Source organism: Cavia porcellus, unplaced genomic scaffold (assembly GCF_034190915.1).
Source record: "Cavia porcellus strain 051 isolate PalLab524CR breed Dunkin Hartley unplaced genomic scaffold, mCavPor4.1 scaffold_1, whole genome shotgun sequence".
In the NCBI taxonomy this organism is placed as follows: Eukaryota; Metazoa; Chordata; class Mammalia; order Rodentia; family Caviidae; genus Cavia; species Cavia porcellus.
The window spans coordinates 171,956,417-171,968,562 of NW_026947484.1; the positions used below are offsets into that span (position 1 = coordinate 171,956,417).

General features: G+C 47.7%; 1 protein-coding gene across 1 annotated transcript in view; it reads right to left on the reverse strand.

Annotated features, from left to right (window-relative positions):
• The window catches only part of Pappa (pappalysin 1), a 228,108-nt gene extending 218,230 nt beyond the window's left edge, over positions 1 to 9,878 (reverse strand). Inside the window, exon 1 of the mRNA XM_003479141.4 lies at positions 9,339 to 9,878. Coding sequence (XP_003479189.2) covers positions 9,339 to 9,759 — 421 coding nt within the window. The 5' untranslated portion in view covers positions 9,760 to 9,878. The remainder of the gene's footprint in view (positions 1 to 9,338) is intronic.
• Between the last annotated feature and the right edge of the window lie 2,268 nt (positions 9,879 to 12,146).

Below are 12,146 nucleotides of genomic sequence, written 5' to 3' on the forward strand. Positions count from 1 at the left end.
TTAGAACTTAAGCATTTTAACTCATAAAATGTTCTGATTAGAATAAGCTAGAGTAGCCAGGGATTTAACTCAGGACAGGATAAGCATTTGTCCGACAGGTGCGAGGTCCTGTGTTCGATCCCCAGTACCACACACACACACACACACAGACACAAAGTATAAGCTAGAGTAAATGGTCAGGGGCTTCCTCTGATGTCCAGGACTTTGCCTAAAATGGCTTTTATATTATAAAAATTGATGATACTTAAGGACTTCAATGGTTATCCTCATAAATGATCACTGGAAGTCTCTCACTGAGTGCATTGTATATTTGGGACAGCTATATTATTCATGGTATTAATGCGGTGGTTTCCAGGTATTAGGAAGTACCAATGTTCTCCAAACAATGTCTTCAGTCAGTCTGTGAAATTTCATCCTTTGTATTTTGTTTTGTATCAAAACTTTTTGAGTAGTCCTTAAAATATAGCTATTGTTTGAAGAGTAACATTGCAAACTCTGTCAGTCAATGACACCTTAGCAGAAAGAGGATCAGATTTTTTTTTTTTTTTCCTGATATGTGTGTTGCTGGGGGCAGGAGGCAGCAAGTGTGTAGGTACTCTGCCCCTGAGGGTGACAGGCACAGGCCCCACCTAGTGGAGGAAAACGCAAGGAAATGAAAAAAAGCAGAACTGTTGCCAGTTTCATAACTTAGTTTAAGGACAGCCCTGCTTAGAGTTACACAATCTGAAAGGTCTCTGCTTGAAGGGTATGTAGAGCCAAGGTTGATAAATCCACAACAGTCACAGGGCTCAGATAAGGAAATTTGGTCCAGAGAGGGAAAATGACTTTCTCAGAGTCCCACTGCCAGGTAGCGATGGACCTGGTCCAGAGCTGATATGTCCGGTCTTCCAGGACACTGCTGTTTCTTTGCTAGACAGCTACAGGGCTGCTTTTCGTCTTTTCTCCAGTGACTCCATTCAGAACAGTCATACCTGAGCTCCCTGTTCAAATCTCACTTATCCCTGCCCTTCCCTCTCCAGCCACAGTCCCCAGGCTGCATTGACATTTTCTTCATACACACTTAGCAGGCAGCACATGACACGCAAGCTTACTTGTTTATAATATGTCCCCATACCCCAAACACATCTTAGGATCAGAATGCAAACGCCCCAAGGGCACAGATAATTTTCATAGTTAAAACAATGGTGTCTGGACATAGTAACTCAGAAAACAAGCAAGCGAACAAACAAAAAAGCAACCCTACAGAGAATGTAGGCAAAGAATGGATAAATTTGGTGTTGTCTCTTTTTTTTAATTGGAATTTCTCAGATTTTGTACAATGGGAGCACATTGGCTTTTTAAATGAAATAATAAGCTGCTCACTGTGTTTGGCTCTCACTTTTGTACAGTTGCTTGTTTGTCTGTTTGAATGTTGCGATGTTAAGAATAAACCTATCCCGAGTGGTAAAAGAGGAAAAAGTGATTCCTGGCTTTGCCAGGATAGGCTTGTCTAACTTCCAGAGTTATTTAGAGAATTAGGAATAGTGAGTGGCAAGGATCCGACACACAATTCCAATGTAAGTTAACGTTTGTTGGTTACCTCATGATCTAGATTCCATTACTAAGCATTTTCCACCCAGAGGCTCAGTTAATCTTCAAAACAATTCCATGAAGCAAGAACCAGTATTACCCACACTTTTCAGATGAGAAAAACAAAGCTTGAACATTTTAGGAACTTGCCCAAGATCACGCAACTAGCAGGTGCAAGAGTCAGAAATCAAACTCTTAAGTCCTATGATCAACTACTGCAAAACATTTTCGCAGTAAACACATACTTTTTCAGGTCATTCCCCCAGGGCCCATGAAGATTCTAGAAGACTAGGAAGCTCATTGGGCGATTTGAGATGGAGAGAAATAGGAGTAAAAAAAAATGATAACTAGGGATGCGTATAAATGTGAGGATGTGATGTACTGTTATATTTCAGATTTTGACAATCATTAGCAGATCTTATGAGATAATTATGATAAACATTTTACAATAAATACAGAACTCCTCTTTAGCAAAGAATTTTGTCGCTCCCAATAATCATACCCAGCAAGTCTTCACTGACCCCTTCCACAAGGTGTTTACCTTTAGTTTTATTCCCTTGACTGGCCCCCAGACGGTCATTTTAACCTGGGGTTCCAGGTGTTCAGAGATGGGGAGAGAGGGCTCCTAGCTTCTGAAGCCTGGACTACACCACGACTCTGAGGTAACCTTTGTGTGACAGTGGGAGAGTCCCTGATGCTCTGGGTCCCATGGCCTTTGTACCTGCAAACTCCTCGGCTCACACCATAACTAGGATCAGAGCTGTCACCTCTTCCCGCCCCCCTCAGGACCGTTTAATTTTTAAAAATGTTTTATTATGCAAATCTTCAGTCACATTCAAAACCTCAGAAGAAAAAAACGAATCATAGCCTCAGGTTTCTATAACTGATTTCAACACTTATTAGTTTGCTAATCAGCTTTTACTTTCTTCAATTCCTTCTCCCCACATTTCACCAAATTTTTTTAGATAAATAAACTAAAATAGACATAACATAATTTAATCCGTAGTATTTCAGTATGCATTTTAATGCATTAGGATATGTTAGAAAAAATGATAACATTACTATTATCATACCTGAAAAAAATTAATGATTAGTTCCAGTCAAACCCTGTCCATTCAAACCCTATAATGTGGGAATGTACTCCTTCGAAGGTAAGTTTGTAGGCTCCCATGATTAAACACAGTCAGGTGAGGAGCATGTTGGGGAGGCAGAGGTCTGTCTTCCAGCACCTGCCCAGAGACTCCCTAAGATTGCTGGGCACTGTGCAAAAAGCTCTTATTCCATCCTGACCTTTCCTTTCCATCCTGAAACAGTAAGGACCTAGCAGGCAGAAAGTTGTCAGGGTCTTATGGGAGGAAGTGGCAGAGTTCAGCAGATTCGTGAAGTCCCAACATTAAAGAACTCTACTGAGATCACAAGCATGAAAAGGCTGCTGACTCAGTCTCTATTTATCATCCACAGTCTAAAGGATGATAATAAAGGCACTGTGCCTGGAATGACCTTGACTGCACAAATCCCTCGCACATCTCACCTTCTGGCTCCTCCTGACCATGCTGACATATACATTGGGTTCTGATCTCAGGCAAGAGCTTCCCCTGCCAGCATCTCACCTAGTCCCCATGACATCAGTGGGATGGAGATGTTGAATGTATTCACATCTGAAAACCTCTCCCTGGAGGCTCCACGTGTCACTGCTCAGAGGACATCAAGTTCAGGTTTAACCCTGACCTCCTAGTTCTCAGTTTCAGGTCTTCGCACAACTAAGGGGTTGAAACTTACAAGTTAAGTCTTGGTTACTGGCGTCAGAATCCCAGGTGAACATTTTCAGTCACTGGAGCAGGAAGAAGCAGGGTTCTTGGTGCAGCACAAGGAAGACAGGGGCATGTTAAAGGAAAGAGAACTAAATTCTAAAGAAGCTGGAAAGGGAAAAATAGATGCCAGCTGCATGTATGAGCCTTTAGCCTTAGGTAGACGAACTTTAAACAGGCCTTTAAACTCCCAAACAGGGAGTCCTGCTTGGGGTACTTGCCTCCTTGTCTTCTTCCTGGGAGATACTTGAAGCCAGTGCTGGTTTCAGAGTCATCAAAAAGTGAGCAGCTTTTGAAAAAGTAGGAACACATACCTGCCCACACGATTAGTCCAACTGTTAAAATCTCTGAGTTGAGCTTCCCTTTTTATACCCTTTATTCCTATTCAGGTAGGCTTCCTCCCAACACCCCGGGGAAGCCACTTGAAAACAACTGCGTGGTGCTCCTTGTAGGACCACCTAAGAGGAGCAGTTTCACAGCTTAAAAGAAGCACCAGAAGGAGGGCTTGGCATCACACACTGGGAAAGATGGATTATCAGCAGCCCTGATGCCCAGAAGTTTGGATTAAGTAGGACCCAGGATGGAGCAGAGATCCTTTCCAGTGCTTGGAAACTCTGAGCTGGGACAACTGAATTTCTCTGAAGACTTAGCCACTAACCAGGTCAGTGAGCAGGGGACTATACTTCTCCTTTGGGCCTCACCTTTCCCACTTGTAGAACAAGAGGACTGGCTTGGTGACTCTCCTATTAGACTGTGAATATTGTCTAAGAAGTCTTTGAGAAACCGCCATGCCCAGGCCAATGCCAGGCCCACGTTAGGGTCCAGCCTGAGCTGAAGGATGTTATAAAAGCTAGTGATTACCAGTTCATCCTAGAATAGCAACTACTAGACCAAAAGATTTCCCAGGCTCCTTTAAGAGGAAAAGGCCTATGAATATAACGTTATCCGACCCCAACCCTCAGTTTCCCCACTGTACATTGAGCTATTTGAGCCAAATGACTGCTGATCTAGGCATGGACTAGTTATAGCCATCCTACCACTCTGGGCTTCAAGACCTCCTTCCTTGTGTAGAGTGGACCAAGAGGTTTGGAGGGTACCTGGGGAAGGAACAGGAAACACAACAACAGATCTAGAGTCACTGTCTGACTTCCACTTCTAGGGATGCACGCTACCCTGACACACTAATAGGTTTTCTTATTTGCAGGTCTCAGTGGTTCTAGACTGTTTGTCTCTTACTGGCAAAGGGCCACTCAGTATGTCCAAGAAGAGATCACAGTGAAAAAAAAATTATCTGAAGTCCAGTTGTTCTCCAGCAGAAACTACCCACACTAGATAAACTCCCCAGCAACTTGGGAGAGAACACCTTTTAAAAAAGGCTCAAACAGATCCTTTCAGAAGACAAAGCTCACAAATAGGAATTGGAAGTGTGGCTGTTCCGAGTCACAGCTACCCATGACTGAGTCCCCTTGACAAGCTGGCACTGTGCAAGGTACTTTCTTCATGCTTATGTCCCTGAAGGGCCCTGAAATCGCTGTGCCCACTTAACAAAGGAGGAAACTGAGAATAGAAGGGCAGGACAAATCAGATGACACAGTAATCAACTGGCAAGTGACATTTTGAGTCTAGAAGAAAACCAAATCTGCTGGATCAAATGCAAATCTCTAGAGATAAGACTCTGTCCCTACTTCTCACCGTTCTTTAAACTTGTACCTACACAATAGCTCATAGAAATGATGAAAGAAACAGAAACATTCTGCAGGTCCTGCAGCAAGATTGAGGAAAGGAACACAAGTCACTCCTCTCTCTCTAAGGACTGATGGCAGAGGAAATGGGCACTTAGGACCCGAGGACCCTATGGGCTGTGCCAACCCAAAAACCTGTAAGACTTTGGTCCAAGTCCAAACTTGAACTCTCTGAGATGCAGACTGGTTCAGTGAAGTAGGTATATGATGCCCATTCCTAAGCTGGTCATAAGCATAAAAGCCATAAGGCAAGCTCTGGGTTCAGTATTTGGCATCTTACAAGTGCCCAGGAAGATCACATTTATTTCCTGTTTTTAACCTTCTTCAGCCCAGAAAGCCTAGACCGAGATCTTTGGAAAATCATGTCCAACAATCAGAGTGAATTTTGCTTAGCACTTACTCTGTAACAAGTCCTATTGTAAGCACTTCCATATACATAAGCTCACTTAAGTTTCTAACACCCTAGGAAATAGGAGTCCATGCCAATCTGGTGGATGCTGCAGCCTAGAAGAATCTGCTAGCTTATTTCAGGTCACACAGCTAGTTAAGAGCAAAGGTGGATTGATACTTAGGTAATCTGGCCACTAGAACTGAGCTCTTAACAACTGCAATATTTTAGGTGCCATATGGGACTGTAAATGAAGAGAGCCATGTTAATACACAGATTCTTTAAAACCTATCCCCACTCTTTTTGAGGGGTTGAGTGAGAAGTAGGAAGTAGGGGCTAGAGAAGGGAGGGGGGGAAAAAGACTCTAGAGAGTAACCAGCAAACTTAATCCATTCCAACATTTAGAACAAAAGAAACAATGCTGGCAAGGGAGGTGCTGGATAGGATTCAGGTAAATCCCTTTCTCCTTCTGAGCAGGCATTCCAATCCCTGAAGGAAGGGGAGTAGGGATGGGGTGGGAGGAGGGCAACACTTGTGGGGTCCGCACTTCACTTATCTAACAGGTCAGGAGAAACTTTAACAAGATTAACTGCTGCTCAGGGCCTCTGCTCCATGGAGAAAATTGAGTCTATTGTTTTCTTTCTCTTTCTTCCAGATGGAGGGGTGTAGGGGGCACAGTTGGGGATGAGGGGCAGGGGGTTTGGATGTGGCCTAGTGTGGTACAAAAGCAACTGGATGTGTCTGAAGTAGCTCCCCCAGCCCAACTTGAAAGGGAGCTCATGTTGCCACAGGGGAGGGCTGTGGCCCAGGGGTGGTCTTTGGGGTGAGAGGTGATGGCGTTTATGAGCGGTCCTCCCATGGATTAGGGGGCAAGGCCTGGAAGTGGAGATGCCAGGGACTAAGTCCTACTTCCTTCTACCTAGGAGCACTGTCATCTCTCTGTGTTTCTTTTCCCCCCTTGGTCAAAAGGATAACTGACATGCATAACCTGGTAGATCTTTCTTACGGTAGCCTTAAAGGATCCCTCAAGGCTAGAGAAGTATTCATTGCTGCCCAGGGCTCTCAAAAGAATCCCGCATGCACTTTTAGCTTCAGCTTTGTTTTGGTCTGTATGAACCTTGCCTTCTTTATTTATTAATATACAGATATTTTCTCTTTCCCTTTCAGAAAAGTAACAGCCTTGTTTTCTGAGCTCCAGAAGCAAAGTGCTCCTTTCCCCCGCGCCCCCTACCTCTCCGGATGCCTGTGTGAACCTCTGTCAGTGTAGTTTGAACCAGGGCAGAAGTAGCACCCCGGGCAGGCAGATCTGGGAGAGCATCCACCTACCAGGAGCATCAAGGCCTGCCTCTGCCAGACGACAGACCCGGTTAACAGCACCGTAAAATTAGACGTTTATGAAACCCAATTGAATCCTGCAGCAAAGAGTGATGTAAGGAAGCCTGGCCTGACAAGAGGCAGCAGCCCTCTGCCTGAAATAGCAGTGCGGTCCCTGCTGAGCTCTCAAGATAGGTGACCAGGGATTCCTGAGAAGGCTGCGTGCCTGTGTGCCCAGCTAGTAAGAGTCAGCAGGGCAGGCAGCCACCTGGGCTCCCCAGGTCACAGCTAGAGGATGCTCCTCTGCGCCCACTTCAGACCTGTCTCTTCCAGCCCTAACTTCCGTACAGGAGGGAGCTGAAAAAGTACTTCTGCAAAGAACCCCTGTTTGCTTTTTAATTCAAGGAGAAGCAGGTTCTTTTCAGTCCAACAGTCTGCACCGTGTGGAGGATACTGCAGAATGAGTCTTTTCTGGCACGCGGCCAGGTGTTTACACACCGCCAAATCTGGCTCGGACTCAACTAGGGGAGGGGAAAAAATCCACCAGAATCCTCGGGAGAAAAGCTCCTGGCTTTCTGGTGCTACACGACAGCCGTGCTTTTCTTTTTTTTTTTTCCTTTTGAGAGGAATGTTATTTCCACACATAAAATGGACCAGGCATTTTACACAAGCAATAATAACCTAATGTTCCCCCATCCAATTAAAGTATTTTACTGCAACAATCTTTGTGTGCGAGTGAATAAGTGCTCAGGAGAACGATGTGTAGAGAGACCCTTGTCTGAGTTACAGATACTTCTAAAGCAGTCTCCCGTGGAACCGAGGACATAAATACACCACAACCTTTTCATTGATGATACCTGTACCCCGTTCGCGAAGGGCACGCCTTCCAAATCGCTGACAGGCCAGGTGAGGACTAGGAAAAGCCAGATGGACTCATTTTTGTTTTTAGCCTCCACACAGCAGACTGTGCTTTTCATATGCTTAGAAAGAGCAGGACACGTACCACGTATCCTGAATTACCAGCATCATCACCATTACTCTGAATACGGGCTTTACTGCTCCCTGTCATACCCTCTGCTGAGCAGGGTTTGGAAGCCAAATGTGAACGAGCTCGGTTTCCCTCTCCTCCCCGTGGAAAGAGAGGAAAATAGCACGCGATGACGTCAGGGGCGTGTGTGTATGTGTGTGTGTGTGTGTGCGTGTGTGCGCGCGCGCGTGTAAGTCATTCTTGCTCTCCTTTGGTACTTAGAAAGTGGGGGCTCTGAGACGGTATCTTCTTGGTATAACAATAGATTGCGAACCCTCGAAATGGACTTTATATAAATAAGATAGTCCATGCAATGTTAGAGAAAGTCTACGCCAAAGAAAGACAGAGCCCTGACTGCCAGTGGAGCTCGGAGCTTTCCCTCCTAAGAAAGTGTGTGTAAGGGGGTGGGATCGCGCAGCGCTGGGGTAAATCTCCTGGCTGCGGCGAAGGGGGAAGCCCTATTCTCACTTTGAAACGTCCCAGGACAAGGCAAGACTGTTTGTGCAGGAGGGAATCTCCAAGACACAAGGCAAAACTTTCCCCTTCTCCACGCCGCCGCCCCCCGTTTTATTAAAGACGTTTCCACAGATTCGTTTGGGGGCGGGGGAGATGCTGGAACATTTCTAAGGTTTGCAACCCTCGCTGTGTCCGGTTTCACTACGGGTTTTGCTGTGGAAGGGCCTAGAGCACGGGGAGAGCGAGGCTGAGGAGGGAGAACTCAAATTCATTACGGCTCATAAAGGTCCCAAAAGAGAAAAGCGCCCCATTTCTCAGCGGACTCTGAGAAAGGCTGGCGGGCTGTGCGCTAGGAAGGTCTCGCCCCAGCCCGAGTGACAGGCGACAGGTTTGAAAAGAAGGACATGAGATGACAGTGTCTGTGTGTGGATGAGGGGCGTGCGCGTGTGTATATGCCTGTGTGCGTGTGCGTGTGCCAGTGTGTTTGTGTGTGTGTGCGCGCGCGCGATGGAGAGGGGGGTCCCAGAGGCATGACTAGAGCACAGAGCAACTTTGGGACACTTTGAGGACTTCTAAGTCTGGTTACCCCAACATCCTTGTCCCTGCTGGTTTTCTGGCTAATGGGGACAAACGCAGAGGGTTACCTCCGTCAGAAAGTCAGGAGACCAGCGGGCCTCTAGCCTGCCTTCACTTGCAGCCCAACTGGGTCATTGCCCTCCCTCCTGAACCCAGACAGCGCATCTGCAAGTCCTGAGCGCGGGCTGCGCTCAGTGGGTTCCCCGCGGACCAGCTCTCTCAGATGAGGGGCTGGATCTGCCAAGAGCGCGCCCCAAGTCGCGTCAGGGAGCCAGGCAGCGCCACTGTCCGCGCCCGCCCATTCCGCGGATGGGGCAAAGTGAGGCTCGCAGCGTGTCCCGAGCGTCCCCGCACGGACACACTCGCGAGCCCCGGGCCCGCCCGCCATCCCGCCCTGGCACTCACGCGCCCCTAGGGTGCGGGGACAGTGCAGCGCCCGACTGGGGTGCCTCGCCTACCTGTGATCACGGCTGGAGACTTCTGGCCCCCTTCGGCTCGCAGCCACACTTGCAGCGTGAACGCGTCCCGGGGCAGCTCCAGGTCGGCCCGGAGGCGCAGCTGCTCTCTGCGCCCGCTGAAATAGAGCGCCCGGCTCGGCGGGCTCGGCTCCTCCGCGGCGCCCCTCGCCTCCCGCTGCTGCCGCCGCCGGGGGACGCGCACGGCTTCCCAGGCACCGCCCGGCGGCGGCGGCGGCGGCGGCGGCGGCGAGGCGCGGCGGCCGCGGGCCGCCCGGGTGGCGCAGGTGGCCGGGCCGGCGGCGGGGCGCGGGGGGCGGCCGGCCCGCGGGTCTCTCCGGGCCCGGCGGGGGCGCTCGGCCAGCCCGCAGCCCAGCGCGGCGCTCAGCAGCCCCAGGCGCAGCACCCAACTCCAGAGCCGCATGTCCGACGGTCCCCCCCGCCCCCCCTTCGCCCCTGCACCGCCGCCCGGAGCTGCCAGCTTTGGGAGCCTCCGCGCGAGTTTCTCGCTTCTTCACCTTCTGGGGCGAGCCCCCCCTTCCACTTGCTTTTTTCTTTTCTTTCTCGCTTTCTTCCTCAAGGTGTGTGCTCCACTCCCCCCACCTTTGAAAAATACAGTCCAACTCCTCCTGGTTGGCAATTAATTTCTCTCCCGCTTCTTTATCTGCCTTATTCCCCCCCCCCCAACAGCTGGTTGCCTTCCTCCTTGTTTTATTTCATTTTATTTTATATGATTTCTCGCTCTTTAAAAAAAGCTCCTCTAAGACACCGATCCGCTCAATTCCCTCCCCCCAAAAGATGCTCTAATTTATTTATTTTTTGCGTCCTTTATAACACAAGCCACAGCCCCCTCCCCCCCACTCCCCCCTCCCCTCCCTCCTTCTTCACAAAATGAAAGGAAAGAGGGGGAAAAAATCCCTCAGAAGATGAGTAAACAAGCGTATGCTAATCTGCTCCCGAGCGCTCCACCTTCCCGATTGAGTGAGTCCCTGTTAAAAACTGCGGGGATCATGACTAATCAATCAGTTTGGAGAGGCCGAGTTACCCAGCCGCTCCTCACTCCTGCTTCTCCACCCCCTCTGTTTTTTTTTTTTTTTTAAGAAGACAATCTTAAAGTAACAATTTAATGAAATTCTGCACACACCCCCTTATGGTCCTCCCAGCCCTCCTCACGTCTGCTCAAAACACACATTCCTGTTTTTGTTTTGTTTTGCTTGCTTTCCCCCCCTTCTGCACCCCTTCCTTTATTTTATTATTATTTTTTTCTCTCCTGGCGGGAGAAAAATCTCTCTCCTCTCAGGATCCCCTTTGCACTTCACTTAGTAAACCTCATCTCTTTCCATGGCACATAAAGTCTTGAAACTTGAGTCTCAGATTTTGAAAAATATTCTCTCCTTGCCTCCCCCTCTCGCTCTTTTCCCCTCTCTCCCCTCTCCTTTCTTCCTTTCTCTCCCTCCCCTCTCTTTTCTCTTCTTTTTCCTTCTTTCTGTCAGTCTGCCTCCCTTTTCCTCCCTTCTCTGCATCGCTCTCCCTCTTTTTTTCCTCGTTTCTCTCCTGCTTTCCCGTTCTTTCTCCTTTCCCCTTAAAGTTATGCAATGATGCACGGTCCCCTCTTTCTTGACCCCCGTGAGGCCGGCTCCCGGCATCAGGCTTCAGCTAACCTAAATACTGTTTCCAGAATCCTCCTGGAATTAGCAGTAGACAGCAGAGGAAAAGCATTTGCTAGGACATCTGCCTTTCAGGAGCTGTGGACCCAGCAAAACTAGGTCTCCCAATTTTCCCCCTCTATTCTTATAAATATTCTGTTGATTGTTAGAAATTATTTTAATATAAGAAAAGAGAAAAAAATACTAATTTCCCTAAGTTCACCTATGCAATTCTGACACTGTGCAAGTCATAGCTAAGGGTCTGACCATTTGGTGCTTGGAAGATCTGTTTTTGAGCTGGGGTATATATGTTTTTTTTTTTTTTTTCTTTTCCCCCTCTTTATGGAACTCAAAAGCTCCCCCTTATGGCAAAATAGTTCTTCTTCTTTTTTTTCCCCTCCAACTGTTTAATAAGTCAAAATGAGCCAGCAAGGGTGGTTTGCAAATTATTAGTTACCAGGCTATTCAAAAAATGGAGTGATAAAACCGTGCTGAGCGAGGTTTGCATGTAGATACAGTCCTGGAAGCCGGAAGTGAGGTTAACTCCACTAACTTGGGACTTTCTTCCCCCAGGATGCTCTTGTCCTCAGGGCTGCTGCAATTCCTTAGCTGGGATCCTGGTTTTATGCTCCAGAGGGAAAGAAAACTAGGGGAAAGTGTGTGCTGGTAAAAATCTAAAGAAGTGTCAGATGGGCACATGACTCAGACATCCCCTCCATAAAAGCGGGAATGTAGTATGTGGGGATTATGACTTCATTATGACAACAGGAGAGCCCAGGTCCAGATCTGTCTCACGTGGGAAAAACTTGCCTTAGAGTCTTAGGCCGAGGATGTCTGAACTGAGTTTCTTCAGTTATAAATGAAAATCACATTATATCCTAACTGTGTTTTCAGAAAGTGGCTGGAAGACAAGGATTTTGTGTGCACAATGCCACGGACAAGGAATTTGTCTAAGCAAAAAATCTCTCAGTTTCAAAACCTGCAGGTTACCTATGTAAATTATAAAGTGGCCATTCAGTAAACAAAGCTGGGCTGAGCAGCATCAGTTAGGTCATTCAGATCTCCCCCCCTTGCTTGCAGAAGATGAAACTTGACTTATGGCACACTTCACTGTGGCAGTCACGTATTTGGGAACTGTGGCCTCCCATGGGTTGTTTAAATCGTT